Genomic DNA, 26689 nt, shown 5'->3' on the forward strand with positions numbered 1-26689 from the left:
CTTCTAGAGTCCGGGTTGATGGGTGGTCTCTGGACAGCATGTGGGTAGTCTCAGGCCACTCGGCGGTGACTGAAAAATCCTAGGTAGTAGCGTGGGGATTCGAACCCGCGTCGTCCAGCACGCGGTGAATGCGGGGCCCGCACGCTAACCACTCAGCCACTGCCTACCCTTGTCTACCACTGCCTACCATTTACAAGGGCCTTGTCCGACCTCGTATGAAGTATACAACTCGTGTGTGGGTTACTTCACACACACAGTCTTTTTGGACAGAGGGGAGTCTTCTGCTTCTTAAATTTCGCCTCTATCAATATTTTATTGCTGACTGACCTCTTGAAGCTGTTAACTGCATGCCTCATCATTCTTTCATCCCTGTCACTGGTAAACTCTGGAACAGCCTTCCTGCGTTTGTTTTTCTTGCCTATGTCTTTCAGGCTAGGAGTGTCAAGACATATGTCCACCTGAAAGTGACCTCTCTCGTGGCCGCTGTTCTCCATTTCTTTAGAGGATCAGTGCTTAGCGAACTTTTTTGTTTTCATTTGTTTTTTCCTTGAGCTGCTTCCTTTATTGTAAAAATAAAACGCACCGGAAATGTTCGGGATGACTGGGGTGAGGAAAGGCTACAGATTTTTTCAAGCAGTCTACTCTCACCACGCACTGTAGTCGCTGGTGCTCGCCCCTTCACCCCGCAGTGGCGTCGAAAATAATATTTTATATAATTCACAATCACGCTTATTTTAGTAAAGTTCCTGTTTAAAAAGGTTTCAGAATGATTATAATGTGTAATTATCATAGAAATAGAACTATTATTGAGTTATTGTTCAAGGAATATCCTTTTATCAACACAAATCAGTTTCGTGATGAAGCAGAATGTACATCTCAAAACACATCAAATACATTAATTAACTGGAATTCCTCTTATGAAATTATGTAAGGAAATTCACCCACGGGAAACAAAAAATGTTCTCACTGTACTTCTCACCAACAATCTGCATAAAATAGAAGTATCTTGTTTATGTATATATATATATATATATATATATATATATATATATATATATATATATATATATATATATATATATATATATATATATATATATATATATATACTTTTCTTTTACGGACACCCTCATTACGCCTCTCATTTTGCTTTCCTTGTGGTAATCACACTGTGTTCCAGGCGTGTTCTATAGAAACAGATGAAGTAAATTGAGAAAGGTGCTTCTGTATCTAAAACTTAACTCTTAAATTACAGGTAAATCATTGCACAACATAGTTAAGTACATGTACATATATATATATATATATATATATATATATATATATATATATATATATATATATATATATATATATATATATATATATATATATATATATATATATATATATATATATCTATATATAGAGAGAGAGAGAGAGAGAGAGAGAGAGAGAGAGAGAGAGAGAGAGAGAGAGAGAGAGAGAGAGAGAGAGAGAGAGAGAGAGAGAGAGAGAGAGAGAGTGAGAGAGAGAGAGAGAGAGAGAGAGAGAGAGAGAGAGAGAGAGAGAGAGAGAGAGAGAGAGAGAGAGAGAGAGAGAGAGAGAGAGAGAGAGAGAGAGAGAGAGAGAGAGAGAGAGAGAGAGAGAGAGAGAGAGAGATATATATATATATATATAAATATATATATATATATATATATATATATATATATATATATATATATATATATATATATGAAATTGAATGGAAAAAAAATCACTGACAAAGAATGAAACTTGTAAGGAAATAGGGAAAATGTCCACACAGAAAGAAACAACAAATAAATATGAGTGAGGAAAGAATAAGTAAATTCGAGAGGAAGAAAATAAAAAAAACTTGGTAAGACAAAAGAAAGTTTTAGAAAGACAACACATGGCGAAAGGAGGAAAAAAAAAACCTTATAGGAAGGAAATAAGATTGAAAGTTTATGGATGAGAAGAAAACGAAAAGGTGAGGGAATGGAAAGCAGGACGAAAGGGAAAGGAAATGCAAAGAAATAAAGCGAGAAAAAAGTAGAACAGGAAATAGAAGAAAGGAAAAAATGAGGTGTAGAAAGAGAAAAAAAGGAAGAAATCGAAGGAAGGAAGAAAGGGAAAAAATGTAATAGGAAGAAATGATAGAAAAAAGTAGAAAAGAAAAACAGGAAAACGGAAAAGAAGGAAGAAAAGAAGAAAAAAGAGAAAGGAAATAGGCCTAAACAGAACAGATAGAAAATGAAAGGAGTGATCCATAGTGTAAGAAAATGAACGATAAAAAGATGGACATAATGAAGATAAATAAAGAAAATAAATAAAGAACATAAAAGAAAGGGAAAACGAAGGAAATAAGGAAATTAAAGGGATAAAATTGGGAGATAAAAAAAAGTAAAAGAGAATATGAGAAAAGAAAGGAAGGCCTATGAGCAATCTTCCATGCGTTCGTTTGTGTCGTTTGGCTGAAGGCGACTCTCCCTGTTTGGTGGGATGGGCGGCCGGTTCCTCTTGAAAAAGCCAGCCTGGAAAGAGTGAGGGTGTGATAATCCATGAAGCAGAAACAACATCAATAATAGTAGAAACATCATTGGATAGATGTGGATTAGGTTGAGTTTAGGTTTGTCTACAGAGCAGTTCTTGAATGCTATTTTACATTTTTTTTTTATCTGTCATGATGATGTACGTTTATATATACAAATGTGTAAATATGTCGTATTATGAAAAAAATATATAAATAGCTACTACTATGATAACAAAAGCTACCACCACCACTACAACAATAACTACTACTACTACTACTACTACTACTACTAACAATGATAATAGTGCTACTACTACTACTACTACTACTACTACTACTACTACTACTAACAATGATAATAGTGCTTCTACTACTACTACTACTACTACTACTACTACTACTACTACTAACAATGATAATAGTACTACTACTACTACTACTACTACTACTACTACTACTACTACTACTACTACTACTACGGTGACCATCAACGCACCATCGTCTTCACCATTCAGAATAAGCACAGAAAACCACAACAGTATCAACAACCATACCAACAACAGACACCATAACAACCACCACTACAACCACCATTACCTCCACCATTACTACCACCATGACCGCTACTAGAACTACCACCATTAACTACACCACTGTCACAACAATCACCCCCACCACCATCACTAATAACAATCACAGCTTTCCATTCACCTCTCCTCCTCCTCCTCCTCCTCCTCCTCTTATCTAAACTTTCCTGCCATTTCTCACGCCAGGATTCGTAACCGCTCGCCCTTAATTAACTCTTGCCAAATCAGCTCCATTAAAGTTGTCTTTTGTGTGTCCTCCTCCTCCTCCTACTACTACTACTATTACTACTACTACTACTATTACTACTATTACTACTACTACTACTACTACTACTACTACTACTACTACTACTACTACTACTACTACTACTATATAGTACTTTTACTACTACTACTCATTAATTCTCTATTTTAGATGTGGACTATAAGTAGAAGGACCTTAGTCCGGTTCTGTATGGGATATGCTACTCGTGTGTGTGTGTGTGTGTGTGTGTGTGTGTGTGTGTGTGTGTGTGTGTGTGTGTGTGTGTGTGTGTGTGTGTTATTCAGCACGGCCTGATCACGAGCCTGATGAACTCGTCATCTCCAGTAAGCACCATCCCGATCAGAGCACGGCTCATTATAGCCGATCTCTGGGCACTGCCGGACCTCCACACACCACACACCCCATCCCCCATGCTCAAGGGGGGACAGGTCAGTGGTAGGGGTCAACGCTGCCAGGCTTCACGGTCTGGCAGGCGGATGTTGGAGCCCTGCTCAGGCCCGGGATTTTTCCACTGGCAGAGGAGCGGCTACTTTTCCCCCTGAGCAAGGGGGATAGTCCATGGGCCAGAGGCCAATTTTTCATGGATTGGTACCAATCAGAGGTACTAAACAAGACCGATATTTTCTGAAAGCTTATTATGTCTACTTTCCAAAACTGCTTGCTGGACATCTGTATCTTGTAGCTTACTATGTCAAATTCACATTCAAAGAGGACTACCCTATGTTAAAAATGATCGCTTTTTGCTTTTCGGCAAACGATGCCACATGATAGTAACACCTACTAATATCATTAGTGAGCTCATAGTGAGCACTAGAGATGTTTGTGCACTTTGTTATAATAATAATAATAATAATAATAATAATAATAATAATAATAATAATAATAATAATAATAATAATAATAATAATAATAATAATAATATTGCTTTGTAACACAAGAAAACCATGATTGCCTTATGCTATAATAGGGAGGTTCAGATGTCAAGTTGTGAACATGCAACATAAACATAGAAGTGCTGGGTTTAACTTATAATTATGCTTTATCATTAGTATTTTTTGAAATATGTAATACTGTGTAAATTGGATTAAGTTTGTGAGGCATTGTAAATAATATTGGTCGAAAGTGCCCGCGAAATTCCATGACCTCCAAACCTCCCTAATATAGTTTTGCATTTTCAGCATTGTTGTTGTTGTTGTTGTTGTTGTTATTTTGTTCTTGTTGTTAGTCATTATGTATAACATATCAATTCTTAAACGAGAAAATATAAAACAACTGATAGCAACTTAATATTATTGTTTATTTCATGTATCATGTACAAAATTATGTATCTTTATGATTTTCTTTTCAGGAGGAACCATCCTCGTCCATGTCGTCATCGGAGTCCATGGATATGTCACTTTCTTTCATGTTTGTACAGGTTTGCAGCTTACACTCTTCTGTGCATGGGAGTCCACTGGCGAGGCACTGACACTTTGGAAGTTGACAGATTTTTGCACACTTACACGAGATGAACTCCAGGATGACTTGAGGTGCAGGAGAGCCTGTCATCCATTGTACTTCAAGCTGACCACCATCTTGCGCACACCAGCCATAGCCATCTTGTGGATGTGGTATATCCGGACATGGAACTAGACTGCGTCGCCAAAGGGCACTCTGGTAGTTTGCTCTGAGTGAGTGCTGTCGAAGGCTGTCCTCGCACGGTGGTAACTGTCCTGAATCTACCGATCCTTTCTTTGCTCGCCAAAGGTGATAGCGAAGTTCATTGACGGAACTGATGTTTGTCCGGGCAGCATACATATTGCATGTGAACTCCTGGAGGACATCAAATAGCTCGTCCGTCACATCCCAATGTTCACCAAGTTTAGCAAATGCCTTCTGGAAATTCTGGTTCTGTTGGATGAGCTTCAATCCTTTGAGTTTTCCTTGACCTGCAAACGCACTTACTGAGTCGCATCCTGTGAATGCATGCAGGCCGACTAAGGCCTTGCAAACATCATGACCTAGACTTGCAGCTATTTTGTTGATGCTGATCAGTCTTGAGCGGTTTTTTGTTCCACATCGCATGTGCATTTGGCAATCAATGTTTCTGGAGAAGGCTAGACAGAGGATCATCACGTCTGTGTCCTCTGCAATCAACAGGACTGACTTGTATCCAGACTCGGCTGCGTGGTGAGCATGTAACAACAAACGTGTGTCTGCTTCTTCATGACTGCATTTCAGGTCATCAACTTCAGATGCAGCAGCAGGTGATATCTTGAAGCATCTTTCCTCAGCGGTCACAAAGATCACCTTTCCTTGGAGTTGGTCTCGTCTTTCTTGATTCTCTTGCCAATCGCTGGCAAAGAAGTTGGTCAGTTTAGCTTTGCTCTCGGGGCATGCGAGTAGGCGGCGCCAGTTTCGGATTTTGTGGCCAGGAATGATTTGTGAGAACGATATTCCTCTATCTGCCCCTCTTTGTGTTCTTTCAGCTGCCTTGATCGACGATTCACTGTACCTGTCAAACACTACATCGACTCGAGAACTTGATGTTGATGTTTGCAGTACAGTTCGGAGAAGGTGTTCAGACAACTCTGAGAAGGTGGTGTTGTCTCCTTGCATCTTGTGTAGAAGTCCCATGCCATCAATGATCGCAGCTGAAGGTGACTCAGGGTTTTCATCTGAAGTCACTCGTCCTTCGAGATGACGTGCCAGAGCTGCTTTGTTGGTCTTTTTTGCAGTGCCATCACAATTTGCCAATGACCATGGTAAAGGTCCGAGAGGATGCTTTAGAACTTCTTTCATGTCCATTTTCCGGCTACTTGCTATTAGTAGCATTCGAGAGAACAGTTGATAATCAGCTTTCAAGACAGTTTCTTTGTTCCCTGACTTAGCTTTTGTTTTGACTTTCAGACTGCCGAATGACTTCAGTTGCAACTTTTTCAATGGAGCATAGAAGGAAGTGCCTGTTTTGAGCCTTGAATCGACGAACTCCTGATATGCTTTCTCTCCCTTTTCTTGAGCTGTGATGAGATCGCTTACAACAGATTTGGGTGCCGTGATACCAGTTGAGATGCTCATTAGTTCATCGGTAGTCAATCCAAAAGGGTTGATCCAGTTACTTTCCAGCACCTCAATTACAGATTGGACATCACTTTCATCCTTCTGAATACGAGATGCTCCTAAGTCTGGATGGTTAAGACCATGATCTTTGAGTTCAACCAAAGCACGCAATTGTCGTATGCATGTGCTTCGATGTTCTGCAGTCAGGTAGTACTTTGATACTGCTGTTGGCTTCAAGCTGAAGCCCCTTGTCCCACCGGGTGTCTGAGTGTCCCGATTGACTGTCTCTTCCACAGTCTGGTCGACTGGTATGCGTCCAAATGTGTTGTTCTCACTGAGCTGAACAGAGAATCTGCCTTCCAAAACCTGTTGGTAACTCGTGGGGTGATCTTCCTCAAGTTTCGTCATTTGAGCATGAGGATAATTCTATGTGTAAGGTGTTTTTGTTTTTACTTTAATTGAAGAACAAAATGATACAAAATAAGTATGCAATTGACATATGGGCAATATCTCTCGTACATAGCAATTTTTAATTTCAAACTGGAATAAATACAAACTTTATAGGCGCAAACGTTGAAAATTTGGTAATTTTACAATATGACGCAGTGCAAAAACATAAAATCGCTGTAACACAAAAAAGCTACAACGCTGGAATGTCCAGCAAGCATTTTTGGCAATGGGAAATGATACTAGATGTGTGGTTAAACTGGCTTTTAGTACCTCCAGATGGTACCAGTCAGCCAGCTGGCCCATGGACTAGGACGGGTTGTGCGGCGTGTAGGGGCCGCGGCAGTACCTATAGATTGACTATAAGGAGCTTGCTCGGGTCAGGATGGAGCGATGACGAGCCCAGCTCGTGATCAGACCGTGGGTGAATTACACACACACACACACACACACACACACACACACACACACACACACACACACACACACACACCATTCCTTCTCCTCTCTCTTACCTTGTGGAGGATGAGGATGATGATGAGGATCAGGAGGATGGAGATCACGATGGCCAAGATGAGGACCCACAAAGGCAGGGCGGAGAAACCTTGCTCCTGAGGGTGAGGCAGGTGTGTGAGGCAGGTGTTTGAGGCAAGTGTTTGAGGCAGGTGTGTGATGCAGAAGTCTAAGGATACAGTAGATGATTGAGGAAAGGAAAGAAAATTGATGGTGAGGCAGGTATGAGGAAGAAGGGGATGAGGATGAGAGGTCTCGGGATAAAGTGGGGAATGAGAAAGCTGGTTAGGGATATTTGAAGGTTCCCAGCAGGTGTGAAGGAGAAACAGGTGTGGAAGAAGGAGGTGAAGGGGTAAGTGGCGAGGAAAAGGCGAAGGTGTAGTACATGTAAGTGATAGGTGGTGGAGGAGGAGCTGAAGGGAAAGAGATGGTGAGGGAGATGTGAAGAAAGTGGAAGAATAGCGAGGAGGTGTGCACGTGTGAGGCTGAGGTAGAGATGGAGTTGGATGTAGAACTGAGGAGAGTGTGAAGGAGGAGGTGGTGGTAGGAGTGAAGCGTAAAGAGAGCATCTATGGTCTAGGTGAGCCAACGAAGAGGAGGCTAGCAATAAGGTACGGGGCAGGTATGAGAGAAATAGTTGGTAATGAGGTAGATTAACCCCTCGACCGCGGATTTCCTACAAATATCGCACCAAGTTATAGGAATAGAACAAAAAGTGGCTGCTATAATACAATGAGGAAAAATGTTGCCTAATGGGATATCCAGCATACCAATACCACATGGGAAACACTCCACTATCCACCACAGAGTCAGAGAAAGACCTGTGAGTTTATGTTATCAGGCTACCAGTGAAGGCGAAATACGTGCCAATCGCAGCGGACGGGTTAAGAGGTGACACAGGGTAGGGGTGACTGATAAAGTATACTGAGGTGGGCAAACTGATGAGGTGTTTCGATGCAGGTGAAAATATTAAAGCTGGTACGAAACAGGTGTGCCATTAAGATATTTAGGACAGAGAAGGTATAAGGGATTACTTAAGGCTGCGAAATAGGTTATAATAGATGTGTGCAGATATATGATGAAGGGAGGAAGGAAGGGATGTGGCCTACCGTGAAAGGGTTAAGGTAGGGAGGTAAAGAGATATGAGAAGTGCGTTGGGGTTGCATAGGAGTGATGTGGGAAAGATTTGATGGAGAGGTGTGAGAACGGGAATATGGCAAGCCGGCGAAGGAAGGGAAAAGGAATGTGAGGAGGGTAGGACGAGGAGGAGAGAGAAGTGAATATTATGAAAAAGGAGAGGGACAGAGCTGTTTATATTCGAAGAGAGAGAGAGAGAGAGAGAGAGAGAGAGAGAGAGAGAGAGAGAGAGAGAGAGAGAGAGAGAGAGAGAGAGAGAGAGAGAGAGAGAGAGAGAGAGAGAGAGAGAGAGAGAGAGAGAGAGAGAGAGAGAGAGAGAGAGAGAGTATAGCTCAGGCCCATCAGGGATATATGATAGAGGGAAGAATCATCACATAACGACCCCAAACACACAATCGTAACAGCACAGTTGATTGGCAATCGTTATTAAATGTTCATGTATGCGTAGAAGACAGTGAAGTCATCGGATAGCTGAAGAAAAGACTAACTTAATCTGCTTCGGAGGAAATGGCATTAACTCAACGTGTATAGGAAGAAAAGATGTGATATTTTGTTTTGTGGAGAAGCATAAACTCATCGAATAGCGGAAGAAAAGGTCAGTATGTTCGTAAAGCAGGATCTCTTGTTACGGAAGCCATGCTGGGAATCCTTGCGTAATGAGTGGCTTTCAAGGTAACTCACTATTTTGTTTTTGATTGTGCTGTGTTAAGTCATCGTACAGCGGGGGAAACAATTATTAATCGTTTTGGATAAGAGAAGGCATCGTATCGGGCAATAGTAGTCATTAAATCATAGTCTAATCAAAGGGAAGGCATATACCTATTCATTTTAGAGTGGAAGGGCAGGCGCAACGGTGCCAGAATGACGTACTCAGCCATTTATATTTCCCGACTTCCTACCCCAAAACTGTCTTCTGGGCTCCAATAACGAAACTAATTTATAGTTATCGTTAAAAGAGTTAGATCCTGATGTTTCTTGGCAGTAGTTAGGCAACTTATGCGTCAGAAACCGGTAAATACTATGCTCTGAGTACGATAATCTGGCAACGGTGGGCAGGCGTTAGATCATCATATAAAGCATATACCAAGTGGCAATGAACCATCGTCAAGTGTCCATACCGGTGGCCTGAGCAGGAACACTTCGGTGGTGGCTGGCAGCGTGGGGTTGATGATGGTACTGCCGGACTGGTTCACCTCAGCCGTGACCCAGGTCCTCAGCAGCACCTTGCGGAAGCCCAGCTGTACGAGGGTAGAGGGAAGGGGAGTGGCAGATGTACAGAGTAAGGGTCGTATTATCAGACATTTCGCTGACCAAGAACACATATTTGACAAGACTTTCGTTGGAGTTGTGGGCATTTCCAGGAGTAGTTTTATGACCCTGGTGGTAGTGTGACCCTTCTCCTATACCGTGAACCTGAAGAAACGCTCATTGGAACCCGATTGATCCCCTCTTTGACCTTTAGAAATAGGTGATGTGAGAAACGAAAGTGTCTTATTATACCAACCTAAGAGTCAAAGTAGAATCAGTAGCAATAGAAGTGTTATTTAAATCGGGAGTAGAAGCATTATTATTATTATTATTATTATTATTATTATTATTATTATTATTATTATTATTATTATTATTATTATTATTATTATTATTATTATTATTATTATTATTATTATTATTATTATTATTATTATTATTATTATTATTATTATTATTATTATTATTATTATTATTATTATTATTATTATTATTATTATTATTATTATTATTATTATTATTATTATTATTATTATTACCGGTCCTTACCTTGCTGACTGTGGCCGTGACCAGGTAACTCGAGAAGGTGACGTTCACTGATTCGTCTGCTTTTATCATGGCAACATTACACCTGTGGGGGAGTCACACACACACACACACACACACACACACACACACACACACACACACACACACACACACACACACACACACACACACACACACACACACACATGCGCGCACGAGTTAGTTATTGTTGTGCATATTTACGTATTTGATTTGAATTTTTAATTATTCATATATTTTTATTTGTATACATAGCTGATATATATTATTGAGCAGCTTTCTTTCATTCTAATTTGCTAGGTTTACGACGACTCAGTGTGTGTGTGTGTGTGTGTGTGTGTGTGTGTGTGTGTGTGTGTGTGTGTGTGTGTGTGTGTGTGTGTTTTCATTGGCTTTGTTCTTTACATACATCTTTGATCATCTCTCAAACTCCTTTCTTTGCGAATTTTGATGTAGTCCTTCCTTGCTGTTCTATACTTTCCACTGTTTTGTGTTTCTCTTCTTCCATTTATTCCTTTCCCCAATACGGTTCTCTTAACAGTTCTACACCTTTCATTGGTTTTCTTTCTTTTCCGGTCATCCTTGGCACATCTCTCTCCACACTTTCGTTGTATTGTCTCAGGAAACACTCCCATCTTTCATGCCTGACGCTTGCCTCGTTAAATATACTGTAGTCCACATATACATTTCTTAATTAACTTTTCGATAGTTGAATATTTCTCTTATGTAAGATTCATCTCCTGGTTCCTCTCCTAATACACTGAATTCGATCATAATCTTGTCGTTCTTCCAGATATGACTTTTTTTTATAGTTCTTTGGCTAATACTTGAGTCAGCCTCGCAGGGGTGTCATCACTTCTATTTCTCGTGTCTTTTATCCATTGTATAAAAAATCGGCAATAGTAGTTCCTAATAGTTTTCTGCCCTTTGACTCCTCCTCTCCCTCTATGCTACAGTTTTCCCAAAGGTCTTCATTACAATGGAAAACCACAACCACTATTATCTTGCCACCTTCACCCATAAGTCTTGTGAACATTCAACGGTATCACCCACCATTCCTTGATTGTCCAACTGACTCCATTGCCTCGTCTCTGGAAGGACACTGCAACACCTCTTTTTTTCCTTCCTGTCATTGGTATGTGCACGTTTACTGCCTTCACCATTCCTTCACCAGTTTCTACTTACAACTACCACGTCCTTATTTACCGCCATCATCATTACTCTTCTCAACATTCCATTCCATTCCATTCCATATGCACGTTTATTGCCTATACCATTCCTTCACCAGTTTCTGCTTACAACTACCACGTCCTTATTTACCGCCATCATCATTTCTCTTCCCAACATTCCATTTTTCTCTTGTCCATTTTCTAAACGGATATCCCACGTTTAAAGGATGTGTCCTTGTTTAATTTTGTTTCTCCTCAGCAGAGTACAATGGGGGTTGGTTTATGTTAAAGATTCATTTGTCTCCAGTTTGTTGCATGCCCGTAATCTAATGATACTCTCAGCTCCCTCCCTGGACCTCTTACCCTGTTGTCTGTGCTTTCTCTCCAATATGTGCAGTGGTTAGCACACTCGGCTCACAACCGAGAGAGCCCGGGTTCGATTCCCGGGCTGAGTGGAAAAATTTGGGCGGCCCTGTCCACCCAGCAGTGAATGGATACTTGGGATCTGTTCTCTTCTATAATTCCTTCCCCTTCTGTCTCTCTCCGGCATATGACCACAGATGTTGCGCCGACTAAACGAACTTTCCAACTTCTCTCCATTATTGGCAGTTTCTCACCCCTTGGTCCATTATCAGATAGAATTTTTCTTTCACTTCTCTCGTTCTTCTTCAGATGTACCTACTAGTTTTGAATCTCTCAACCCCTCCAAGCCTAGTTTTGAATCTCTCAACCCCTCCAAGCTTCTACTTTCTATTCATAATTCAATTTACCTCCACTTGTAACCTGAATATAAGTCTAATGAGATTGCTCCTCCATATTCATATTTTTTCTTGGTCTGTAACCTTTTTCTATTTCTTTATCAATCTCTTCTTTTTCGTCTGTCACTGCCTTCACTAAAGACTGACCTCTGCCAGACTTCTCATTTTTTCTCCGACCGTTCTTATTGACCTTTCCGTTTGATCGAAAAAATTGTTACACTTCTTTTTGTCCACCTTGTCCCGAAGTAATGCCTCGTCGCCCTTGATTTTCCTTTTTTCTCCTTTTTTTGTTACTCAGCAATCTTCCGCCTCGGCCCTGAAAGAATCTCGCTGAGGCACACATTCCTCCCTGCTTGTATTCTTCTTTGCTTTTTTTAATTTTTTTTATTGACATTTCTTCACTCCCGAATTTTAGGCCTTGTTTTCACCATACTTCTCTCATTTTCTTCCCTCGTTTAGTTCCTTAGTTTCTGCCTCAGGTTGCTTACTTCCTGATACCGCATTCTCGTTAGTGGCTTACAAGCTGTGTACCGCCTCTTCCGGAACTGTTTCTCTTGCATTCACTTTGGCTAATTGTGCCTGTAGACCGCCGCCTATGACCAGGGCAGATGTGGCGCCAAGATATTTATAATCAATCCTTCAGATCGTGCAACACAATCTGCAGTCCCTTTATAGTCATTGTATTCTTCCTGCTGCAAGCCTTGTTTTTGACCGTGGCCATGGGTTATGTCCACTCAGTTCACTTCGGCCATCTTTGTTATATACCAAATTTTCACTGCACAGTTTATTTTCTTTTTGTATCGCGATAAACATAACCACTCCCTTGGGAAGAGAACCCCAATTATCACGGCTGTTAACTCCCCCTTATCCCACACTAGGCGCCATTCCTGGGCGTGGGTTGTCTGTTTTGACTGAAATCCCGGGACCTCTGAGACGGACATCCTTTCATCGCAGTGGTGTGTGTGTGTGTGTGTGTGTGTGTGTGTGTGTGTGTGTGTGTGTGTGTGTGTGTGTGTGTGTGTGTGTGTGTGTGTGTGTGTGTTTAAACTTACACAACACGGCATTCCACGCTCATGCATTCCAGCGCGCTCCTGCTGTCGCTGTTCAGAGAAAGAAAAAGAAAAAAGTTATCATAGCTCGGGACGTATAAATTAAAAAAAAAAGTACTTAGTTCAAGTCATTATTAAAGGTTGCTAGTCTACCTTTTTGTCTTGATTTATCTTTAGTTTTTTTGTTACCTGTCTCTCTATTTTTACCTTTTGTTCTGTTTATGGACTTCGATGCTGATATGTTAGTATTATGATTCATTTTATTTTTCTCATATTTGGTTATTATTTTTCATCCTGACAACCACCAACACTAGTACTTTTGTTGTTTTGATTGCCACTATTGATACTACCGCTACTACCCCCCCCCCCCACACCACTACCACCACCACCACCACCAATGCTACTTAATTCTACCCCTCCCCCACTCACTACTACTACCCTGGCAACAATAACAATAGCAGTACTCACATCGCATTACTGGACATGGGATCACTGGTGGTGGAGAAGTAATCCGCAGGGTCGGTAGTCCACTGGAAGCTGGAGGGGAAAGTGGAGGTGGAGGGGTCCGAGGAAGAGGAGGAGGTGAAGTAGGACGAGTCGGTGGTGAGGGACAGAGCTGGGTCCTGAAGATCTCGTTTTTGGAGCCGGTGGGCAACATCTGGCGGTGAGAACAGTTGTGGACTAAAGAGCTGCATGTGATTGGCTGGAGATTATGAAGAAAGATGATTCAATCGGCTGAGACCAACAAAATGCGGGAAAGGCTTGCAGAAATACTAATTAAAGTCTCCCGCATGGGCTACTGGCGCGGCAGAGGGTAAACTTAATAAACAGTCCGAAATAAGGTAATTAAATAGAAGGAAAGAAAAACAAACAAATATGAATGTAATATAGATACAGAACAGTTATAAGAAAGATACAATGAATAATCGAAAGGTTGACAGGTAGAGGATATCTTTAGTAAGTAAAATGAAGGATGGCAAGTAAATATATAACAGTTATAAGAAAGATACAATGAATAATCGAAAGGTTGACAGGTAGAGGATATTTTTAGTAAGTAAAATAAAGGATAGCAAGTAAATATATAACAGTTATAAGAAAGATATAATGAATAATCGAAAGGTTGACAGGTAGAGGATATCTTTAGTAAGTAAAATGAAGGATGGCAAGTAAAAAAAAAAAAAATTAAAAGAGGTGGCCGAAAGAGAGGTCAATTTCGGGAGGAGATATACACAATTTACACAAGCTATACATAATAAAGGTGTTTTGAAGAGGTAACATACATACATACACAAAAAAAGACACATTTCATTCAAGGTTCAGTTGTTCAGCTTTTGAATGCAAGAGTTAGTTAGTATGTTCATTCTGTTATCCTCTTTAATGCTAAACTCTGGCACACCAAGTTTCGTCTGTATGTGTACCTTCCTATGACTTAAACTCTCAAATGTCAGGCGTCACGGCACACTTCTAACCAAAATTCACGACTTGGTACTGTAGTATTATTTTACTGGGTACAGCACGTTGTCTTCCATTCGGCCTGCCTCCCTAGCCGTAAAGAAAAAATAATAGCACCTTGAGAGAAGATAACATAACACAGTAAGGAAAGATATTTGGCATCTACAAAATAATAAAGTGAAACATAATATTCAGTTAAGAGCACCTTGAGAGAAGATAACATAACACAGTAAGGAAAGATATTTGGCATCTACAAAATAATAAAGTGAAACATAATATTCAGTTAAGGAAAAAACAAAAAAAACAATTAGCACCTTGAGAGAAGATAACATAACACAGTAAGGAAAGATATTTGGCGTCTACAAAATAATAAAGTAAAACATAATATTCAGTTAAGAAAAAAAAAATGACTCAGTAGGTAGCGGGCTTTTTTTTCTTTTCATTATTGTTTTTTTTACGCCCTTGCACTGTCTCCTCTGCTGTAAAAAAAAAAGTATGCTTCTAGTCCTTACCCGCTTCTGTAGTCTTTTTGAAGGTGACAGAGGAGGCGGTGGTGGTGGTGGTGTTGGTGGTGGAGTCTGCGTCATAGCCGAAGACAGGTGACCGTGGGGGCTGGAAGAAAGACAGGCAGGTAAGATAAGAAGGCAGAGCGGGAGGGATTGGAGGGAAAGATGAAGAGGGAAAACAGGAGGAAACATATGGAGGGGAGAAATGAGGGTTATGTGGAGGGAAGATTATTAGCAAGGATTGTAATCGCTCCATGCATTTACATTTTAGTGGTTGAAGATGCCATCATCATATTCATCAGTGTTATCATTATCATCATCAGCATGACCTTTGCTAAATAGATGCATTATCATATTCATCAGTGTGTTATTATCATCATATCAGTGCCTGGGCAGAAAAGAGAGAGAGAGGATTCTGCACACACACACACACAAATATATATATATATATATATATATATATATATATATATATATATATATATATATATATATATATATATATATATATATATATATATATATATATATATATACAGACAAACCACACACGAATCGCCACATCACAATCACGGGTAAGCTAAGTTAATTAATCATTGATTAGAATTTCATAATTACCTCGAGACGCAGCGGGTTAATTGGCACAGAACTGCAGGTCACTTGATGCGAGGACTTGGGCTGCTCCATGAAATAAGTGAGTCTCTCCTCACCCCAGAAGAGAGGAATGTGGAACACCAGCTGTGAGGGAGAATGAATGAAAGTGGAATGAGAATGAAGGGAGAGGAGGAACAGGAGTTTGGAGTAAGAAAAGAAGAATGGTAACGATGATATAAGTGGGTGGTGCAGGTCAACATCTTCAAATATACGTTTTAATTGTATGAAAAAGATAACCCCCTTGTAACCACATATTAAATAATTCAATGTTAATCCCACGTTTGGACGAGATTTGGGTGTCCGTGTGGGCTCCGATCTCCGACCCCAGGAATCACTTAGAGCCAGGAGCCGCGCCAACACGGTCTCAGGGTTTAGGTTTTACTTCCTGAAGCGTCGGTAACCGGAGGTAATTGGGCCTGCCTCTAACCATGTACTTTTCTGTACCCAAAACCAGATGGCTTTCTGCACTGCTCTTAAAATAATATATTCGGTCTGAGCTGAGAGTGGCGGTGAAGGTAGAGATGCAACATAACTTCTCAAGGAAATTTTGACTCATTAGGCTGAATGTTCCAGCACACACTTTCGCTTGGAAATGTTTCGATGAAATCGTCAAGGATAAGATTCGAGCATGCCATCTCTTGAATGATAAAACTAAAGCATTTTGATCCAAACTGGAGCCATGAAGAAACAAAACTGAAACAGATAAATCTGCTGCATTCGCTCACTTCAGGAAATGTTTGAGAGGCCCGAACAACACAAAAGAAGCTGACGTTGATGCTGGATGAACACCTCTGTCACCAATACATTTAAGAAGTGATCAGCACTTGCGGAGCCCTTTTGCGCTTGAATGATTAACTAAGCCAGTTTTGGCGATGTAGATAGCAGTAGTACGTAATTGTAATAACAGGGAAACTCATGATAACCAATAAGGAATATCAGAAGTGTAATTGCTACTTCTCTCTGCACTCATATGCAGCATGGTGTTTAAAAGCTGGCTCTGGCGACAATAATGAAAACAGCCTCCTGTAGGTTCATACAAAATATCCAACTTCAGTGTAGGGAGAGTGATTATTGTTTGTTGAACCCCTGCTCTAACCCATTCACCTCCCTTCCCACCCTTCTCTCCTCCATCCCTTCCTTCTTCACCCTGTCTCCCGTCCTTCCCTCTCCGTCCTTCTCTCTTTTCCTACCTCCCTCCTGCCTTTTCTCCCTCTCTCCTTACTACTTTCAGTCTCTTCCTCCTCTTTCCTCCTACCTCTCTTCCTATTGACCTCATTACCTACCAACCATTTTTCCCCATTCCACTCTCTCTTATGTCATCAGTAGCACACCGTCAACTCTTCCTCTTTCCCGCGCCATACCTTAGCCCCTTCCACATCACTTGGGCCGCGATTGTTCAGAGAAAAGCTGTGCTCTATATGAGGCCCAAGGTAGTCAACAGGAAAAGTCGTCGTAGGGTCTTCCAGTGCCTGTTTCAGCTCCTTCTCTGTCGCCGTCTGATTGACCGTCACGGTTGTGCCCTCTGGATACGAAAACCTGATGAGAGAGAGAGAGAGAGAGAGAGAGAGAGAGAGAGAGAGAGAGAGAGAGAGAGAGAGAGAATTAATTTGTTTATATTTGGTTTTCGTGTGATGCGGGAAGAATGACAAGCAGAGAGGTAGATAGAGAGATACATTTGGAAAACACAAAAAAACGATGCATAAATTAATAAAAAGATAAAATAATGAATAGAGATAAAAACGAATAAATTTGTGAATAAGTATAAGTAAACACAAATTTATTCGAGCACTACTTAACACACACTTAAGACTCACCCTCGTGGATACAGCGCCGCTTCCTTCTTCACTTGCACTTTAACACTCGCTCTGTTATTTGTCTTGTCCGTGTCTGAGTTGACGTCATTTTTCACAGACATCCTAAACTGGAGGTCGGGCACATCAAACAGCTCCGATGGTTCGTATGTGAAAGTCAATGCAAACTCGACCTGAAAGAGAAAGTTAAAGTCATTGTTTGTTGTAATATTCTTCATTCAGATACTTGGTTTACTTTTTTATTTTTTTTTTATTTTTACGTCGTAGCCTATTGCGCCGGCAGGCTTCTTCCCGGTGGATCCTGGATTTCTGATGGTCGGTCCAAGGCTTCTTCCCGGTGGGGCCTGTTGGTCGACCCAGCCCGTTCTGGCGCAGGCGAGTGTTTATAGTGGCGCCATCTTGCATTGGCTCATGCTGCCCTCCCGGAGCTCATCTTTAATCCTAGAATCTAGAGTCCGGGTTGATAGGTGGTCTTCTGGACAGCATGTGGGTAGTTTTAAGCCACTCGGCGGCGGCTGAAAAATCCCAGCTTGGTGGCACCGGTCGGGGATTGAACTCGCGTCCTCCTGAACGCGGGACCGTCTTGCTATCCACTCAGCCACCGCCTACCCCACTTAAAGCAGGGTATTTATTGGTTGTTCTTCAAGTACACTTAAACGTTCGCTTAGTTAATCAGTTAGTCAGTCATTCAATCACTTAATCGATTATTGCAGTTGTCTACCAGTTAACCATTCATTCATTCATTCAGTCAGTCATTCAATCATTTAATCAATCATTGCGGCTGTCTACCAGTTAACCATTTATTCATTCAGTCAGTCAGTCATTCAATCACTTAATCAATCATTGTGGTTGTCTACCAGTTAACCATTCATTCATTCATTCAGTCAGTCATTCAGCCGGTCTGTCAGTCAGTCAGTAGTCGGTAAGTCTGTTGATCAATCAGTCAATCATTTAGTCAGTCAGCCATTTAGCCAGTATATAATTTAGTCAGTAATTTTGTCAGTTAGTCAGGAAATCGTTTAATCAATCTCTCATTCAGTCAATGAGCCAATTATTAAGTCATTTAATAATTCAGTCAGACAATTAATTAATCCAACAGTCAGTAACTCACCACTCGCTACAATCGCCGAACCAGTCAATCAATTAACACAACCAAGCAAACTCACCTTTTCATCGGCGTCCAGCTCTATAAATTTACAGATGACATTGGTTTTATCGATTTCCTTGCGACACTCAGGCACCAAGCTGTCCCCTGTCACTGTGTGAAATGTGAGCTTGTCTGGGAGTTTCACTGACACCTCGATGCCGTAGGCCGGGTCAGTCCTCACCTCAAGAGTAACGTCTAACTGAACTCTCATATTCGAGTCCCCGAGGATTACTGGAGGCCTGTGAAAGGTGGCAAAGGTGAGGAAGAACAAGTGTTAATAGCACAAAAACTGTGCTAGATCGGCGTCGCATGACCCTCCAACACCCCTCAACAATTTATATTATGCAGCTAGGGGTCTAAAATGGAAAATGCTGAAAAGTAAAGATGGCGCCTCTATAAACACTTGCCTGCGCCACAAAGGGCTGGGGCCGACCATCAGGCCCTACTATGAAGGCCTACCGGCGCCACAGGCCAAGACGTAAAAAAAAAAAGTTGGCTTTGTTTATAATGCCATGTTGTAGGGTTCATCAGGGCTAACAAATGTTATTATACAAAGTCATGTCTACAATGCATGGGTAAGCCAGGAAAACAACTTGAAGAGTACAACAACAACACTAAGAAGATGGGCAATCTGTTGATCGGCGTCTGCGACGCCGATAAAAAGGAGATAAACTGTGAAGCAGAGGGGGATTAGGTGGTGAAGGTATAAGGGATTAATGGAGAATTTAAAAGAATAAGGTAGGGAAAATGCGGGGAATTTGGATTGAAAGGTGAGGGGATTTTTTTTTTTTTTTTACAGCCCAGGAAACAACTCAAGGGCAACAAAAAGAAAGTGTAGAAAAAAATCCCGTTAGCCGTTGCTCCCACATAGCAAAAAGTAAAGAGTGGCCAAAAGAGAGGTCAATTTCGGATGGAGAGGTGTCTTGATGCAGTCTTCTTGAAAGAGGTCAAGTCATAGGCAGGAGGAGGCACATACGAAGGAAGGCTGTTCCAGAGTTTACCAGTGAAGGGATGAAAGAATGGAGATGCTGGTTAACTCTTGCATAAGGGGTTTGGACAGCATAGGGATGAACTAGAGTAAAAGGTCGAGTGATGCGGGGCCGCGGGAGGGGGGGAGGCATGCAGTTAGCAAATTCAGAAGAGCAGTCAGCATGAAAATATCGATAGAAGATAGAAAGAAATGCAACATGGCGGCGGAATTTAAGAGGTAGAAGAGTGTCAGTAAGAAGAGGGGAGCTGATGAGACGAAGAGCCTTCGACTCCACTCCGTCCAAGAGAACTGTGTGAGTGGAGCCCCGCACACATTAGATACGTACTCCATACGATTAGGATTAGGTGGCAAGGTGAAGGGAAATGAAGAAAAAATTGGGTTAAGGGTTAAACATGCAGATGTAACGGATACCACTGTGTGAGACTGATTTTTCAATTGATTTTTGAGGTGGGGTAAAGGAAGGAATGTTTCTTGCGTTTCTTGTTCTAGCGCATCAGATTTTCAAGAATTCTCCCCCAATTCTTTCTCCCCCAATTCTTGGCAAGAATCGGGGATCCCGTGCTCATCTTCGTCTCATCAGCTCTCCTCCTCATACTGATAGTCTTCTATACCTCTCAAATTGCGCCGCCATGTTGCCTCTCTTTCTATCTTCTATATATTTTCACGCTGACTGCTCTTCTGAACTTGCTAACTGCATGCCTCCCCCCCTCCCGCGGCCCCGCTGCACTCGACTTTCTACTCATGCTCATCCCTATACTGTCCAAACCCCTTATGCAAGAGTTAACCAGCATCTTCACTCTTTCATCCCTCACGCTGGTAAACTATTGAACAATCTTCCTTCATCTGTATTTCCTCCTGCCTACGACTTGAACTCTTTCAAGAGGAGGGTATCAGGACACCTCTCCTCCCGAAAATAACCTCTGATTTTGGACACTCCTTTAACCTCTGTTCGGGAGCAGTGAGTAGCGGGCCTTTTTTTCTTTTTTTTTCTTTGCGCCCTTGAGCTGTCTCCTTAGCTGTAAAAAAAAAAAAAAAGACGCGGCCGGGCAGGTTCGGCCACTTTCTTGCTGGCCGCACCTCGTTAAGCCTATGTCGATAACCATTTCTTGAGCTTCCTATGGGTAACCCTGCCAGGTGGGGGTGGATATAGAGTTCACGGGTTACTGTTGTGTTACTGCTGCACTAGAGAACATTTTAAAGCATCACTGATGGATAAGTGAGAACTTTCCGGTATGAAAACATCATCGTCATCATTAGAAACAAGAAAGTGAAACGATGCCGTTTGTCAATATTTTGTAGAGAAACAGGACGTTTTAAGAAACTATGTCGCATGCAATGACGCTAAGTAGCTATGGAAACGCTCCTAATGAGCTGTAGATCTCGTAACTGCCTGGTCCATCCAGTCATATTGGCAAGAAGAGCGCTCTGGCGGATCGCGGGAGAGAGGTGAAAAAGTCGCTCAAGAACGCCCAAATATCGCCAGATGACACCTTTTAAGTAGGTAGAGGAGTGTGGTAATGACACACACACACACACACACACACACACACACACACACACACACATACCCAGACCCAAAGATCGCAAGGTCCGGCTTGGTGAAGCAGGTGGACTTGTTTTTGCATGTGAGGATGGTTGAGGCAAAGTAGGTGGAGGGGGTGAAGACGTCCAGCACTGGGGTCATCGGCGTGGGCGCAGAGGCGGAGGTGGAGGTGAGTAGAGGTCCTGATGAGTAAGACTCAATACTTACCATAACTGAAGCGTCGAGTAAGAGGTTGATGTTTGCTCTTGATCTCTGGAAGAATAAAAATAAGAGTTAATGAAGGTAACGCATTGTGATGTGGGAATGATGAGTAAGGCAAGACTGACATGCGTCAATTGTCAAAGGCATAGTGACTAACGTGGTGCATATGTAACTATTACAGGTTATATAATACATTACTTAAGTGGGAGGGAAGTGTGAAGTTAACCTACATCTTGATGTTTGGCAATAAGAAAACACGAGTCAATCAAAGAAAAACTAGATGAATAAAGGAACCTGGCCTGATTTCAACGGAAACCAAATAGTAACCCGCTAGCTTATCGTTTTGAAACCAAAGTGTATAGATTGAAGCTAATTGTTTTTAACTTCTAGAAAAAAAATGTCGGATACTGTTTAGCAAAAGAATGGATAGCTTTAGAATTAGCACACTATAGATATACATGCATATATATATATATATATATATATATATATATATATATATATATATATATATATATATATATATATATATATATATATATATATATATATATACATACATACATACAGATAGGAACGTAACAGTGTCAAAAATATCCAGCGTGAGGTTGCCTAATTTTAGCAAATAACATCTCAATGTAAAAAAGACCTTATTGACAAGACTTCCTGCAAGATCTGGTCTTAGAATCGCGTGACATCACTATTCACTGGTTTTGAGGGACGCGATCTTTGCCAGCGTGTAGGTGCCGGGAAATATTTTAGGTTCAATATTGATTGTGCATTATTACTTTCCTTACAGCAAAGAAAGCAGCACAAGGACAAAAACAAAACACGGAAAACAAAAAAGCCCTCTTAGCGCTACTCCCGCAGAAGAAGACAGAGCTGAGTGTCCAGAAGAGAAAACAATTTCTGTAGAAGTGTCTTGATACCCCTCTATTAACTCTTGCATGGGTGATTTCGAGAGAATAGGGATGAGAAAAAGTAGATAGTCATGTGCTGTGGGGCCGCGGGAGGGGAGAGGCATGTAGTTAGCAAGTTCAGAAGAGCAACTAGTATAAAGCTAACGATATGAGAAAGAAAATAAGGCTACATTGCGGGGGAATTTCAAAGGTAGAGGACTGTGCTCTGTCTAAAAGGGCTGTGTGTGTATAGCCCCCCATACATGAGGTGCATATTCCATACGAGGGCGAACAAGGGCCTTGTATAGGGATAGCAGCTGGGACGGGGAAAAATTGTAAACTCGAGAACGAATTAGCAAGAGAAATGAAGTCTCCGGTTAAGATATGAACAGACCGATAGTGTTTAGTGCAGAAGCAGAGAACAGCTAGGTGTTATCGAAGAATAGGGCATAGACAGATGTTTGGAAGCTTTTGTCGAGCCAACAGGTGGCGAAATTGAGTTTTTGAGGTATTGAAAGAAACCAAGTCCCTTCTGTTTCATTCAGAAACATTTAATTATATGATAAGTCCATATATTTCTACTAACGGTTCGTGTTCTGAAGACAAAACATTGAGTTTACTTTCATCCCTATACGTTGTGGCATGGGAATGATGAAAATAATGATAGGGGTATATTTGGCTAGATGCCATGACTTTGGAAGAATTTGAGAAAGCAAGATTTTGGTATTTTTCATTAATGAAAGAGTTTTGGTGAGTCATTGAATAGAACTGGTGTGATTCTGGGCAGATATATAAAGACCATGATTACCAGAAGTTTGAAGGCTCAGGTACCTTTTGTGATCTGCACCTCTATCTTTAATAGCACGAGAACAAGCGTTATTGAACCAGGACTCTTCAGCTTGACGAGTAGAAAAAGTGCTTGAAATGGGTGCCTCCACCCCAGACATTCACCTTGTGGTGCACTAGCCGCGCGGGCATGCACTCACTCTCAAACACACACACACACACACACACACACACACACACACACACACACACACACACACACACACACACACACACACACACACACGACCCCGCCTCCCACACACACAGAAATCTCTGCTCACCTGAATAAATACTTGGACAGCCAGAGTATTGGAGTATTCATTGGTCCTCAAGAAAGATTTTTGGGTTGTCCTGTGTGAGAGAAGAGAGAGCGAAGAGAGAGAGAGATTAATATCAGCAGGCTACAGGTGTAATGTTTGATAGCCTTGACAGGTGCTAATTTACTAATTTTCTCACCAGGTGGGTAAAAACACCCGTGACGTGAAGGCCAAAGATGCAGCCGATTATTATATTACTATATTGGTAACCGTTATTGTGTGTTATTATTACTGATATAATTATTTTGTTAAGGTTATTCATACAATTTTAGTAGTTATAATTATTTTTATGTAATGATTGTTATTAATACTACTTATCGATAATAATTTAAAAGACAGTCATTATCATTTTTATAAATGCCATAACTAGTTTTACTACGATATTTTATTACTCTTAATATTATCATTATTTATTAATCATTATTATCGTTGTTTTACTGATGCAAGGTTGGTATTTTATGGCCATTATTCATCATGGTAGTTATGATTGTTAGTGTTATTTTTATATAATGGTATTTGTTTTAGTTAATTAGCCAGGGCTGGGTATGAGTTGGTCTAATTGGATGAGAAGTGCAGCGCTCTCAACCTCCCTTAGCTATTTCTCTCTTTTTCTCTTCTCCCTGTTCATGCTTTTTTGGGGTAGCCGGGGACTTTATCCTTTCTGGGGTCCTGCGTCCCTGCCTTACGGCCACCAGTAAGTCCAATCCATTAGTTGGGTTGGCCCCTCGCTAAAAACTAATCAAAGGGTAGAGGTCGGAGTCGCAGTCTGATCCTCGTCCCCGAATCGATATTTGCCTGACCTCGCGGCAGGCCTGGCGTCAGTGAATGGTGAAGGGCAAAACCTATGGGACCCCTGCATCTCGAAGGAGGAAAGGTCCCCTAGCCTCTCTTTTTGTCTTGGGGGTGGCCGGGAGGGCACAGAAGCTGCGTTTGGGCTCCTGGACTGTCCTGACACTCTCCAATGATCATCGACTGCCCTACCTAACGAATGAGCTCAGAAGGCTGAAGGTGGATATAGTGGAACTCCAAATCCCGGCCCGGGCAGTCGGCATGCAGCTTACCCAGCTGTTTATCCTCCCTATATGGCTATTCGATAAATGGGTACCTGGGGAAACCTGAGGAAACCTGGGGGAAGGTAAACTGTGGCAATCCCAGATGTTACCCACAACAGGCTCAAAGGGCCAACGGATCAGCGATGAGCACCGCAGCTACGCGCAGCTATAGCGAATGCACCGCCTTTTGACAGGGTGGTGCAGAACATCGCTGGGTCGCCTAAGAAATATTGCGGGGGATGAGCTTGGTGTACGGTGTTATGGACTCGCTGAGCTCGAGTATATGGCGTTGTCGAGTGTATTTTATTCTGTAGCTGTGAGACATGGACTTTGAAGAAGCGAATTGATGCTTTCGGTAAAAAGTGCATACGCAGAATCATTGGATATCGCTTGAATGATTTTGTGTCAAACCGGCGATTACTCCGTGAGACTGATCCTGCCATGAGATATTTTGGGTGGGAAGGGGCGGCTGTGAGGAGACTTGCCGGGAAGAACTCACGGCACTGTCATCGTAGGGTGTGCCAAGCAGCCCCCTCCCTGGCGTCTGCCCTATTGAATGACTACTACTACTACTACTCCTTAAGCTACTACTACTACTACTACTCCTTAAACTATTACTACTACTACTACTCCTTAAGCTACTACTACTACTACTACTCCTTAAACTACTACTACTACTACTACTACTACTACTACTACTACTCCTTAAACTACTACTACTACTACTACTACTACTACTACTACTACTACTACTACTACTACTACTACTACTACTACTCCTTAAACTACTACTACTACTACTACTACTACTCCTTAAACTACTACTACTACTACTACTACTACTACTACTACTACTACTACTACTGCTACTACTACTACTCCTTAAACTACTTTTTTTATACTACTACTACTACGGGCCTCCATCTATTAGAGTTGCGTTGTGAGCGGTATATTCTCTCATATCCTTTCACAAAGCAATTCATTGGCCCCACCCCGCCAATGACTGTGGCCGACAACCATCTTTATTTAATATTACAAACTTTACTAAACATTTTATTTTTAAGCTAACAGAGCTTGTGGTTGATCCGACTATCAACCACCGTCGCCTCAAAGTCCAGGTCAGCAATGCGGGTGGTTTTGGGTGCAGGTGACCTGGTTCCTCTCAGGCAGACCAAGGCTGACCTCAGGAGGGAGAAGGACAGCCTGCATCTCATCCAGGCGACCACACTGCTTCTTGGCTGTTGTTTCTTATCCGCCAGTGTTTCGGCGAGTCTTGCGTAGAAGCTCTGCGCCCTTGGTCCCATCCCTCCTATATATACTACTACTTAAACTACTACTACTGCTACTACTACTACTACTACTACTACTACTACTACTACTACTACTACTACTACTACTATTTAAACTACTACTACTACTAATAATAATAATGATAATAATAATAATGATAATAATAATAATAATGATAATGATAATAATGATAATAATGACTGATAAGCATGATGATATTGTCATTACAACACTCACGTTTTTCCGTTATGGTGGCTGAACCCGTAGGAGGGTGTTCCGTTCTTGTTGCTGAGGTTGAATATGAAGTTAAATTCTGGAAAGAAAACCATGAACAAAGATACATGTGATAAAATATAACCTGTAATAACACACACACACACACACACACACACACACACACACACACACACACACACACACACACATACACACATACTTAAATTGTTGAACGTGGCGTCGGATGTGTATGTGAAGTTGGCAATGAGGTCAAAACAAATTGCTCTCATCTTCCGATAACCAGCGAAATCTACGATACATTTCTTTGAATCTTCTACCACGATTGGCGAAGGGTTGAAGTAAATTTGGCCCTTCAGCTTGACGACTGGGGAGGACCTGCAGGGAAAAAAAAAAGGTATCTAAAAAACGAAGGAGATTTATCGGCTTCACTTAGTGTTTATAAGTTAAGAACATAAGAACATAAGAAC

General features: G+C 41.4%; 1 protein-coding gene across 3 annotated transcripts in view; it reads right to left on the reverse strand.

Moving 5' to 3' along the window:
- Positions 1-1712: 1712 nt before the first annotated feature.
- The window catches only part of LOC126985831 (integrin alpha-IIb-like), a 43075-nt gene continuing 18098 nt past the window's right edge, over positions 1713-26689 (reverse strand). For all 3 annotated transcript variants that reach the window (XM_050841268.1, XM_050841267.1, XM_050841266.1), the window contains 15 exons: positions 26422-26597; positions 26223-26298; positions 23608-23677; positions 21424-21650; positions 18884-19103; positions 17721-17890; positions 17268-17442; positions 15871-15990; positions 15259-15358; positions 13763-13952; positions 13298-13345; positions 10301-10382; positions 9622-9741; positions 7369-7464; positions 1713-2516 (listed from right to left, as the gene is read on the reverse strand). In XM_050841268.1, the coding sequence (XP_050697225.1) occupies positions 2418-2516; positions 7369-7464; positions 9622-9741; positions 10301-10382; positions 13298-13345; positions 13763-13952; positions 15259-15358; positions 15871-15990; positions 17268-17442; positions 17721-17890; positions 18884-19103; positions 21424-21650; positions 23608-23677; positions 26223-26298; positions 26422-26597 (1969 nt within the window). In that variant the 3' untranslated portion in view covers positions 1713-2417. The remainder of the gene's footprint in view (positions 2517-7368; positions 7465-9621; positions 9742-10300; positions 10383-13297; positions 13346-13762; positions 13953-15258; positions 15359-15870; positions 15991-17267; positions 17443-17720; positions 17891-18883; positions 19104-21423; positions 21651-23607; positions 23678-26222; positions 26299-26421; positions 26598-26689) is intronic.

Source organism: Eriocheir sinensis, chromosome 60 (assembly GCF_024679095.1).
Source record: "Eriocheir sinensis breed Jianghai 21 chromosome 60, ASM2467909v1, whole genome shotgun sequence".
NCBI lineage: Eukaryota > Metazoa > Arthropoda > Malacostraca > Decapoda > Varunidae > Eriocheir > Eriocheir sinensis.